We start from the raw sequence: 12,807 nt of genomic DNA, 5'->3' as shown, positions 1-12,807 counted from the left end.
CTTCACTTTCCAGCAGGGCCTTGTCTGGGCCGCTGGGTCAGAAGGCATTGTTCTGTTTTTGCAGTCAATTCACTGTCTCTACTCAAACCTCATAGAAAGAGTTTGCTTGGTTTGTAGGTTTATCATTATTATTACGGTTTTTTTTTTTTTTTTAACTGCAGAGGAGGTATTTTCCTTTCCTTGTTGCGTCTTTTTCACTCCAATTCAAAGTCTATACTTTCTATGAGCTGTCACCCCATCAAAGAAGATTTCCCTGGCCTGATATAAATACCACGCTACCCAGACCCCTTTCTATTTTCACTCTTCATTCCTTCGCTTTGCTTTGTTAAGGTTTTCATAACAATTCTCTCACCTGACTTCTCTTTTTTTTCCGAAATGTTTCTGTCTCTGCGGCCGTGAGAGTGAAAGCGCCGTCTCCTTGGTCTGCTGCTGTATCCCCGGGGCCTCCCCAGGTGCCTGGCACTCAGGAGAGCTCAGGAAATACGGGCCGAATCAACTACTGAAATCTTTGCATCTCACCCAGTGTGTGGTACCATCCTGGACCTTCTGTACAAAAGACCCAAGTGAAAAAAAAAAACAAACAAAAACCAAGAAGCCAGAGCAAAGGGGAGAAAACCCTTAATTACTCTTTTTGCAGTCACTTTCTAGTTTCTGATTGACTGATTGATCATGGTAAGGGAAAGATGCAGAAGGGGGAAATATCAGTGTTGAGTTGAAATCTCTCAGCCCCCAATACCTGGCCCCCCCAGACTGGGGTTGGGGTGGGCTTTTTCTGCCTTCACTTGGAAGTGAAGGTAATTACACAGTGGCCTCAGCCTATTCACTTCATATCCACCAACGAAAAGCAAAGCCTTCTTTCCTTTGGCTGTCAGTGGGGTGGTAGCAGACAGGAGGGAAAATGCTATAAGCTCATATTTTTTAGGTCCACGGATTTGTTACAAGCTGTTCTGAAAATCGTGCAAAGTAGAACAGTGGAATAAATCCTCCTATACCTGGTACATTGTGTGGTTTAGTCTGCACAACTTTTGTAAAGCCCACCTGGAAAACCAGCAGTTCTTGCTAAGGTCTAATGGAGTCTAATGGTGTCACCTCCCCTGGGAAAATATTTCTAAAGCATTTCATAGCACTGCACTTCTTATGCATGATCTTTTTGCCTCTGTGATACTTTTTATACCCTGCCACCTACACACATCTCTCCTAGAAAGCAGAGTAACCACATGCACAACCAGCATGCTTGGTTCACTCTGCCAATGGTGGTCTCATCACCCTGTTCAGTTAAATGACTATATTCATGGCTAATTCTGTCCTAGACTAAGAGGGCAGAAATTATCTCACAGCGCTTTTTATCTCCAGTTTCCAGTGTAAGAGCCTGGAATGTAGTTTGTACTTGATAAATATTGAGACAGTGAGTCAGTGAATCCATGAAAAACAAGAAACTTTATAATCCAGGCACAGCGATCTGGTGTTAACATTTGGACTCTCTTTCTGGGGCTTATATTTGACTTTTTTTTTTTTTCTTTTGGTCTACATGCAGGCACTCTGATTGTTCTGAAACACCCCTATCCCAAAAAAGTGGAAGAACCGTCCATTTATGAATCTGTCCGGGTTCACACAGCAATGCAAACGGGAAGATCAGAAAATGACCTGGTGCCCACTGCGCCTTCTGTAAGTGGCCATCCATCTGCCCACCGGGCTCACTGCCTAAAAGCAATAACATCCAATAAGTTACACACATTTTACAGCACTTTTGCTCACATAAAATTCACCCTTGGGTTATAAAACTGGAAAAGGAACGTAAAGTTCTTAAGCCTATGGCTCATCTGGTCTAGGGTAAATTGTAAAAAAAAAAAAAAAAAAAAATTACAATGTGATAGTGATAGGATTTTAAAGACTTCAGAAATAGTGCTTAAATCCTGTCCTTACTTCACCAAAAAAGTTCATGGTAGAATATGCGAAAGATGTTTATGGTCACACTGTTGTCTAAACGATTATTCTATAAATTCATTAAAAATTTTTTAAAAAGTTCCTTTACATTTCAATTTTCTCTGGAAGAAAAAGATTCTCCACCTTTACTATAATTCCTCAGGATATTATTTTTTTCCCTGGTCTTTTTATTACTTATGTTTTTCCTTCATTGAATGAAGGGTCCAGACAGAAGACATCTGGACTCCTGTGCAGCATGTGAGCCACTGTTCACTTTCAGCGCAATGGGGGCTTTCATTGCTCTCCTTGGAGTCCACTGACGTTTGCTCTGTGAGCTGCGACCCTGCAAAGATTCCTCTGCAGCACCTTCTTCCCTTCACTGTGCCCCGGGCGCCCTGATTCTTTTCCTTTTTCTCATTGGCTCCACGCTCGCGTATAAAGTATCTGGCTTGTGTCCTCATGATAAAGAGGATCACACCTAAATGAAACGTCAAGCACTAGTTCTAGATAGCAATCATTATACTTGAAGATATTTAGCTACAGGTTAAATAGAAACATGCATGACCTTTTGGTCTCTGTGGCCGTACTTCTTCTACCCTGCCACCAGAGACATCTCTCCTGAGAAGCAGATTTATCGCGACTTCCAGCTTAACAGCTTTCGGCGGATGCCCACTGTCTTCATCCGGCGGATGCCCACTGTCTTCATCCGGCGGATGCCCACTGTCTTCATCCGGCGGATGCCCACTGTCTTCATCCGCCGGATGCCCACTGTCTTCATCCGCCGGATGCCCACTGTCTTCATCCGGCGGATGCCCACTGTCTTCATCCGCCGGATGCCCACTGTCTTCATCCGCCGGATGCCCACTGTCTTCATCCGCCGGATGCCCACTGTCTTCATCCGCCGGATGCCCACTGTCTTCATCCGCCGGATGCCCACTGTCTTCATCCGCCTGGATCCTGCTCTTCTCCCTGACCTGACCTTATACTTCTCTCCCACATTCACGCTGGAGGACCCCAAGTTTCTGAATGCTCCTCCTCCCCCCCCTGCATCTGAAACCCTGCAAATATCTCTACTGTTTTCTCATCCTTAGAGGCCTGCATCTGGGATCAGTCTCTTCCAGAAAGCCTTCTTGACCCCTTCTGCTGCTGCTGCTGCTGCTGCTGCTGCTGTCGCTTCAGTCGTATCCGACTCTGTGCGGCCCCATAGACGGCTGCCCGCCAGGCTCTGCCGTCCCTGGGATTCTCCAGGCAAGAACACTGGAGTGGGTTGCCATTTCCTTCTCCGATGCATGAAAGTGAAGTGGAGTCGCTCAGTCGTGTCCAACTCTTAGCGACCCCATGGACTGCAGCCTGCCAGGCTCCTCCGTCCATGGGCTTTTCCAGGCAAGAGTACTGGAGTGGGCTGCCATTGCCTTCTCCGTGTTACTACGCTACGTCCACTCAAAAATAAAAATCCTGGAAATTGGCTGAGGAAGATGTTTTAGCTTTTTTACAAAGGGACGTAGAAGACCTCTGAATTAGAGAAACTTAGGAACGCAAGACAGTAAATAGTCTCAAGTCAAAACAGACCAGAGAACACATCAAGATCTAACCAAGTCTTTGTTTTCCAGTCGGCTGTACTCTTCCTGTCCTTCCTCTTCACCATCCTACACCCCCCCCCCCCCACCCCCCGCCACCAATCGCTTCACCGTCATTTTCATTTGTCCTCTCAGTTTTACTCTACATCTTCTCTGTTACCTTCCCTTAAAGATCTCCACTCAAGGTCGATCAAACCAGACCCTACTGCGTGCCTTCTTTTTCAATAGTAGAATGCAGATATGACTGAACTTGTGGAGCTGGTGTGAGCATGAGGCACGGGGCATACTTAGGTAGAAACAACCTTGGGATCAAATTCTGCAAGCTTTATTGCTTGCCTCCTTCGCCCACTTCAAGTGTTGGATGGATTCACCTGCCCAAGGATCCAGCAATGAACATAGCAGAAGGTTCTGCATAATGGCATTTTTAAAACAGTGGTGGAATTCCTTGGGGGTCCAGTAGTTAGGGCTCAGCCATTTTCACTGCCCAGGCTGGGTTCAATCCCTGATCAAGCAACTAAGATTCTGCAAGCCAGGGACAAGGCCAAAATTAATTTAAAAAAGTGAAACAATGGTGAGTGGTAAGTTGAAAATATCTTCACTCACGCTGTGTAATGAGAAGTCCATGACATTTATTCTGCATTGATATGGACAGAAAACTAGAAATATTTTCTAGTGGATTCTTGTGTCACAGTACTCCTCACTATGAATGGATGGACCAGCCAGCTGGGGAACAGTTACCGTCTTATCAGGGACTCTCCTCCCCTGGCTGAACACAGCAGCTCACAGCTTTGATTGAGGGCTTCTGGACTTCTGCCTTCTCTTGTGGAGATGCCCTTCTTGCACAAGCAGTGGCAGTGGAGGAAGGGGATTAAGTACTATTTACAGGAAAAAGAACTTCTTGCTTGAAGTGAAAATGAAAATAGGTGTCCTATCGCCCAGAAATGTAGATGCTTCTGTAAAACTGTTTACCATCCTTTGGCAAGTGCATCTGGGGAAATGATTGTTTATATATTTCATACACAACATAGGATTGGGCTTCTGAGATAGGATGAATTTAATTAATTCATTTGCTTAGCAAACTTTTTTAAAAAGTGCCTACGATGCACCGAGGCCTGTTTTAAGCACTGGAGGGTTGGCAATAAATTAGGCAAATGCTCTGGCCTCATTGAGCTCACACTGTATGTAGTAGGGGATCATGCCAATCATCAAAAGAAGAATAAAAACCCAGGTTCTAATAGGAAATTGGCACTGATGCAGTGCCACACTCCCATCCGCAGATCTCGTTTAGGCGACAGTCATCAGTTTTCTTAGTAAGGCGCCTCAGAGCATAGGGATGCGATCCAAAACCACCAGTTGCCTTTATCTGTCTTGCCTCTTGAGTAGGCTTCATTCTGGAATACATCCTCAGTTTATCCCGCCTGATGGCTTTTGACTAAAATTAAGGCAGGCAGGGCTTCCCAGGTGGTGCTAGTGGTAAAGAACTTGTCTGACAATGCGGGAGACATAAGAGATGCTGGTTCGATCCCTGAATCAGGGAAGATCCCCCAGAGTAGGAAATGGCTACCCATGCCAGTATTCTTGCCTGGAAAATTCCATGGACAGAGGAGCCTGGAGGGCTACAGTCCATAGGGCTGCAAAGAATTGGCCATGACTGGCATGAGCACACACAAGGCAGGCAGATAGAAAGGATGATAGGCAGGCTAATGCTTTAATTTTAAAATATTTTGGTTGTTTCCAATTTGGGGCTATAAACTCTCTTCTTCTAGATGAGAAGATTTTAAAAAATAAATCTGCTGCTATATAGATATTTCCTTTCTTACCTCCTGAGACCATGAATAAAATTGGTATTCTCAGCTCTTTTCTCTGCAGCCTTCCACTTATCTATCAAAACCTTAGAAAAATACTAGATTTATCATATATTGTTTGGATGGAGGTAAGATGGAGTCAGTAGCATGATTTCTTAGTGTGATTTCAATTCTATCAGTATCTTCTACAAAATAACTTATCTTTATTTTGCCTCTGTAGACTCAATAATCCAAAATGGTAATTTTTTGTTTCCATAATATAATATCCAAACTCAATTCAGTCAGTTCATTCTTTTAATGTCAGAATGAATCAAATTGATTATTCAATATCAAATTCACCAATGCTATAAACATTATTTAAATGAATACCTGGGAGTTTCACTGTTATTTCAACGCCCTAAGAATTTTAAAGGAAGTGGTCATAGTCATATGTTATTTCTGGCTTTAAATCTTTATTTTGATGGTTGCTGTTCCTCTTTTTCCTTGGTAGGGAGAATTCATCTCAGGAACAAATACTGTGGAAACTCCCGTGAAAAAACATTGACATCAACCAAATCATTTCTCAATTTTTATTCATTTTTTTCTTACTAATATAAGATGTATTATGATATCATAGAACAAAATAGCCTACCACAAATCTAATTTCTTCAGGAATGTATGAATTTTGACATTTTTTCACCTGAGGGTCCTGGTTTTATGCAAATTGCTATTCATACTGTTCCCCACCATTCCTTATATTTCATAGGTGCCAGCTATGTGTCATATTGTTACCCTTGAATTATTGATAGGTGAGATGAAATGACTCATTCTCACTTTAAATCCCTTCTAGATGAATCAAGTCTAAATAGATATGCACTCTTGAGAGTCTATCCCATGGAATATAGGTCTCAAGAGATAGTCTGTGAAAAAACAAAGGGGTGGGTTTGGAGAATTATATGATAAATTGTAGAAAATGCGATTTCTAATTCACAAAGCAGATTAGCAGAATACAGACTCTGGGAAGTACAGAAATCCCTCTTCTTTGCTTTATCCAAAGTTGCCCATGTATTGACCTTACGGCAGTGTGTGTGGCCATGTTTATGTACATAACACCCCAGCAACAATCCGAGCAGATGGGATGCACAGACGCCTGTTGCCCAATGCAGGCTCTTATAAATGGTATAGCTTATATCACCTGGTTGATATATAACATTGCCACCAAAGATGATGAGTGCAAAGTGCTAGCTCACGTTAGAGGAGAATCTGTGCACTGTTCTCTATTGCTGCAAAATCTCACCGGACAATCTGGTCTGAAAACAGTGTTTACCACACGGGAAGGATTTTCAAGTGCCTCGATGAAGAAGGAAAGGCAATTACTTAAAGATCAAAGGCAAATTCTTGTTTCATTTTAAAATAGGACAGAAATAGACAAAATTCAAGTTGTGATAGTTCTGGGCTTCACTTGAGTGTTTCTTTCTTTTACAGCTGGGTACCAAAGAAGGCTACCTCACCAAACAGGGTGGTCTGGTCAAGGTAAGGAAGCATGTGGCCTCCAGCATCAGCCACAAAGAGAGAGAATGCATCCTGGGAGCTCAGTCCTCATTTTGACTTTTAAAAAGCAGAACCGCCTACTCATTTTGACCCAGTTATAACATTTACCTGTTTACAGAATTCATCTTGATGGCTAATGTTAGTCAAAATTCTATAAAATCACTTGACTATTCTTTGGCAAAGTGACATGTATGAAAATAGCCTATCATTGATAATCAAAACTTAAAATCCTTTTGATGCAATAATTGAGGATTAAAGTGGCAAATTAACTCCAGCACATATCTTTTTATATTCAATAATTTTTTTTACCATCTTAATCATTTTTTAAACCTTTAATTTTATATTGGGATATAGCCAATTAACAATGTTATGGTAGTCTCAGGTGAACAGCAAAGGAACTCAGCCATTCATATACATGTATCCATTCTCCCCCAAACTTCCCTCCCATCCAGGCTGTCATATAACATTGAGCAGAGTTCCATGTCTAGTACATACCTTCGCTTTTTAAAATTTTTTTTTAGTAAAAAAGAGTCAAAATTTTATGAAAATTTTGTTAGGTATGTCTACCTAACAGTAGAAAAGGAAAAAAACAAAAACAAAAACATCTCACTGGTACTAATGTAACTATCTTATAAAATCCCAAAGAAAACAAAATTTGGGACTTTACTGGTTGGGAGGTATCCAGCTGTTTTCTGTTTATGCGACTGTACCTTTAAAGTTATTCAATTTCATATTCATGGGCTAAGAAGACATTCACGGAGTGTCTGTTCTTTCTCATTTAAAGTGTCAGGGCACTGAATCTCTCAAGGGTACTGGCCTGCTTGAATTTAACCTAAATATTTAGTTATTTTGTCCCGACTCAAGTGTATTATTCGTGGGAAGAGGAAGTATTCATGTTCGTAGCATTATTTTTAAATCCATTGTTACTTCCTTTAATTGGGAACATTGCCACCAAAGATGATGAGTGTTCTGTTCAGTTAGTACAGAAAAAGGAGACAAAAAAAAAGAAAAAAGGAGACAGAGGGTAACAAGACAGTGGGTAACATTTTTCCACCAATGCCCTGAAATTTCTAGGCAAGGTTTAGAATAGCATGTGGTTTGAGGTTCCTAAACCTCAGTTTGTTTGTTTGTAAAACAAGAATAATAATATTTGGCATTGTATGAGGGCTGTGTATAATGTATATAAACCTCCAAGGATAGTATGAATTTTCAATAGATGCTCAAAAATTATATCTTTTCTTACCATAATTTTATTAAGATTATTAAGTCTTACTAAGATGGAAATTTTAGTGGTTTATTGTAATGCAAATCACCTTAAATATTTATGATAGGTTATTTCTTTTTACTTGCTTAAAAATGTTAATGATATCCTTGCCTCTGTTATGAGCTTAAGGCTTGGAATCATTTTAATTTTTTAAACTTTAAAATTTTAAGGTTCACTTTGAAAGTTTTTTTTTTCTCAGAAATAACACCACAAGAATATTTCATTGTATCTAATCTTTTAGATACTTTTATAAGAAAAGGAAATTATCCGGTCCAGATATTATAATCATGTATGCAAAGCCTATGTTTCATTTTTTTTTTTTTCCAGACCTGGAAAACGAGGTGGTTTACTTTGCACAGGAATGAACTGAAATACTTCAAAGACCAGATGGTAAGAAACATGATCATATATTTTCCCTTTAAAAATGAGACTCTAAATGAAAGGAATATCTGCCTTTTAAAATCCCTGAAATTATGGGAAACATCCTGTAAATGACTGGAGATGAGCTTTCTCGCATAAATGAGACCTGTATAGCAGACACTGTTCTCAGTCTGGCTAACCTCTAACTCTCTGGGGCATGCCACGCCCTGTGTTTAGAGCAGTGGAATTGTTCCCTTACCACATTGGGTGGACTGTCTCGTAGCAGTGTTCTCTATTAAAAATATGTCCATTTATCAGGTCTAACTCATTAAGCAAATTTAAAATTATTTCATCTCTTCTCATTTTTCCTACACAAAATTTCTGAGAAAGTGGATGTCTAAAAACATGGGAGAAAAATATGCCTCCCTTCCACGTGTTAAAAATCCATCTCCACCAAATTTGAATTGACAATGAAAGTATCTTTCTAATGTCCAATTTCACGAAAAGCCAATCCCCAGACAAGCATGTGGCTTCCCTTAGGAAGTTTTATTATCAATTCCTGTAGTGGAAGTAAAGTTAACAGTCACTCATAGTGGAGACTTATAAACAGATTTGTGTGTGTGTGTGTGTGTGTGTGTGTGTGTTTTATGATGACATAGTTTGTCCTTTTGTTTTAAGTCACCAGAACCAATTCGGATCCTAGATTTGACTGAATGTTCAGCTGTACAATTTGATTATTCACAGGAAAGGGTAAACTGCTTTTGGTAAGTTGTTTTATAGAGGAAATGTTTTTTTTTTTTTTAATCTTCTTGCCAGATACTTATTTTGGCAGAATAAAAAATCGTATGTCTAATGTGTACAGATGTTTTGACCTGAGGCGGTACATGCATATTAGGAGTCCTTTCAGCTGAATGTGACATAAAATCTCATTTGTTGTTGTTCAGCCGCTAAGTTGGGCTTCCCAGGTAGTGGTAAAGAATATCCCTGCCATGCAGGAGAAGTAACAGATGGGGGTTCAATCCCTGGGCTGGGAAAATCGCCAAGTTGTATCTGACTCTTTTGTAACCCCATGGACTATACCCAGCAGGCTCCTCTGTCCATGGGATTTCCCAAGCAACGATATTGGGGGGAGTTGCCATTCCCTTCTCCAGGGGATCTTCCCAACCCAGGGATCAAACCCACAGCTCCCGCATTGGCAGTCAGATTCTTTACCACTGAGCCACATGGAAGCCCTACACTCGTTTAAAGTGGTATAAACAAATAAGCACTTCTGCTGGGTTTGATTCTTTATGTTGTACACTGCAACAAGTATGATGCACACGATGGGATGCCAGTCATATGCTAGACAGCTTTCATTCTTTTGAGATGTTTTATTCAATTTTAGTTATAACTTTGTTGACTCCAAGAATGAGTGATTTGTGTAATTATGACAATTCTTGCAGATGGCACGAAAGTGTTTTATTCTAACACTGTCAGTGTATCATGATAATTTTCTAACTGGGAGGAGTAAAGCGTCTTGAGAAAAAAGTGTTTTATTTCCCACCAACATTTATTTTAAGGTTTTAAAACATATAAAATTTGAGGGACTTACATGGACCTCTGCTCAATGTTTATGTGCCAGCCTGGATGGGAGAAGGGTTTGGGGGAGAATGGGTTTATGTACATGTATGACTGAGTCTCTTTGCTCTTCATCTGAAACTATTATAAAATTATTAATCAGCTATACTCCAATACAAAATAAAAAGTTTGAAAAAAAAGAATGAAACAAGTGGAAAGACTTATATGCCCATATACCCTTCACCTAGATACATCAATCATTAATATTTTGCATATTTGCTTTATCTCTATCTGTTCACTTTCTTTTGTTGAACCAATTGAAAGTAAGTTGCAGACATCATGGCACTTTCTTCGTGAATATTTAAATTTGTATCTACTAAGAATAAAAATATCACCTATAGAACAATATCATTGTCCCACCTAAGAAAATTAGCATCAACTATTGTTAATGAATGATTGGATAGTATCAGCCAATGATGGAAATCTTCTTTAAATTCACATAAAGATACCGTACACACTAACAGGGGGTTATATTTCTCATATAACAAGCAATCGGGAGGCAGACAGCTACACTGACAAGGTCCTGTCCAACGTCTATATAGTTCTTTTGGTCTTTTCCTCATGCTTACTACTTCAGAGTCCAAGTGAAATAGTCCAGCTGTAGGCCTCATATTTTCATGTAAGCCATGAAGAAAGATGCTGGGATGGGATGAGCCAGGTCTGCCCTTTTTATCAGGAAAGCAGACATTTTCTCAGAGAATCTTCTATCATATTTTCCCTCCTATCTCATTGGCCAAGACTGCAGCCAATGGTCATCAGCAGCAGCAAAGGAAGCTAGAAAAGGGTACTAGTATGATCATGACTGGGCTTCCCAGGTGGCTCAAGTGGTAAAGAATCTGCCTGCCAATGCAGGAGACACAGGTTCAATTCCTGGCTCAGGACGATCCCCTGGAGGAGGGCGCAGCAATCCTTTCTAGTATTCTTGCCTGGAGAATCCCATGGACAGAGGAGCATGGCAGGCTGCAGTCCATGGGGTCGCAAAGAGTCGGACACGACTGAGTGATTGAGCATGCACACATGATAATTGGCTCCAACTAGTTGTAATTTATCGCCTGGGGTTTTGTTAGCAAGAAGAAAGGAAAACTGATCTGTATTAACAGGTAATTAATCATGTCTCTCACAACAAGTACCAAACAATGACAATTCCAGCAATCAGTTTTGCACAGTGTGTGCACAATATCACACCCCCTCCCCAACCTCCCCTCAAGATTTACCTTTCATACACAGAGACTTACCTCTTGTCTATTCAACATTATTCACTGGTGTAAACAAGATATGTTGCTTTGGTTTTAGGGTATAGAAACCCTTCTGGTTTCAGTTCAGGCTTTTTTTTTTTTTTTTTTTTTTTCACGAAAAGGACAAAAAATTTTTTTTAAAGTGTTTTGTGTCTCAACTGTTAGGACAGGAAATGTGGGCAGGATATAAATCAGAAGATTTTTTAAGTTAATTAACTAGACTGCTTCAGGTCTTATTTATGGCACGTGGGATCTTTTAGCTGTAGCGTTTGAACTCTTAGTTGCAGTATGTGGGATTGAACCTGGGCACCCCCTGCACTGGGAGCTGGGGGTTTTAGCCACTGGACCACCAGGGAAGTCCATGAGGCAAATGATTTTGACTCTATAACCCAAGACACCGTCAAAGGAGGAGTTAATTCTGTTCCTAGAACAGTCTTTCATGCCAGTAGGCAAGTTTGTCTTCCCTTCAGCAAAGATTAACTCACGGCAGAAGGAGGCCAAGTGAATAGTTGAGGAGATTTATTGTCTCCTTTCCCGCTCTGAAAAGTTAAAACTGCCTTCATCCACAGAGGCCACTGTCTTCCTTGTTGCAGCCAGCTAACACAAATGAATTCCTTCAGCAAACTCTTTTATTTGTGTTGCTTGTTCTTTGAATTGTAGCACAAGTTCTGAGTCATTTAATGAATCAGCGGAATAAACACACATGTGTATTCAGCCTAGATCATGAACAATAAAAGGATCTGGGTTTGACCTGGACCTCTTCCCCACCTCTATCCCACCCTTTGGACCCATTAAAATATACAAATCTGCCTGTAAAAATAATAATGTGAATCAACAACATCCTCAGCACTTCTGCAGTTTGCCAGCAGGACTAGCTGTCTATATACCAACGCCTGAGGTTCTTACCCAGGTTCTATGTCAATTCTTTTTCCACTTGGAATACTTTAATGAGTGCTCAACTAATAGATGTTCAACGGTCTGGAATATCTTACATTCTTTCTTTTGTCTTATCAGCTTAGTATTTCCATTCAGGACGTTTTACCTCTGTGCAAAGACAGGAGTAGAAGCTGACGAGTGGATCAAGATATTACGCTGGAAGCTGGTGAGTTATTCGTGTCTCTGAATGCCTAGTACTCCCAAATCACATGTTGACGATTTCAAACTTATTTCTATTGGAAGAGTCAGGGAACCCCTGAAAACCTACAGGAAGTCAACGTGCAGGCTTGTGGAAGAGTCTGTTCATTCCTCTTGAACATGGAAGGGTTGAAGAAAGGAGTAAAGACAGAAGAATGAGGCTGCACTGGAGTCTCACTGCCAGAGCCTAGCCTAGTGTCTATCAGACTTCTGATGTCTATCAGACTTCCTGTTAGTGTGTGGGTGGTCCAAGATGGCCTGGAGGAGGACGTGTGGTACCAGAAGGACAGAGAGAGGAACGCTGACATAACTCTATAGTAGAAAATCCTTTTATATTGTCTGAGAAGGTGGTCTTGCCAGAA

General features: G+C 40.7%; 1 protein-coding gene across 3 annotated transcripts in view; it reads left to right on the top strand.

Moving 5' to 3' along the window:
• DAPP1 (dual adaptor of phosphotyrosine and 3-phosphoinositides 1) overlaps nucleotides 1-12,807 on the top strand; it is a 58,984-nt gene that overhangs the window by 40,298 nt on the left and 5,879 nt on the right. For all 3 annotated transcript variants that reach the window (XM_069593633.1, XM_069593635.1, XM_069593636.1), the window contains exons 4-8: nucleotides 1,535-1,665; nucleotides 6,770-6,817; nucleotides 8,427-8,489; nucleotides 9,138-9,223; nucleotides 12,326-12,413. In XM_069593633.1, the coding sequence (XP_069449734.1) occupies nucleotides 1,535-1,665; nucleotides 6,770-6,817; nucleotides 8,427-8,489; nucleotides 9,138-9,223; nucleotides 12,326-12,413 (416 nt within the window). The remainder of the gene's footprint in view (nucleotides 1-1,534; nucleotides 1,666-6,769; nucleotides 6,818-8,426; nucleotides 8,490-9,137; nucleotides 9,224-12,325; nucleotides 12,414-12,807) is intronic.

This window comes from Ovis canadensis, chromosome 6, assembly GCF_042477335.2.
Source record: "Ovis canadensis isolate MfBH-ARS-UI-01 breed Bighorn chromosome 6, ARS-UI_OviCan_v2, whole genome shotgun sequence".
NCBI classification, from domain to species: domain Eukaryota; kingdom Metazoa; phylum Chordata; class Mammalia; order Artiodactyla; family Bovidae; genus Ovis; species Ovis canadensis.
This window is presented reverse-complemented; position numbering and strand designations above follow the sequence as displayed.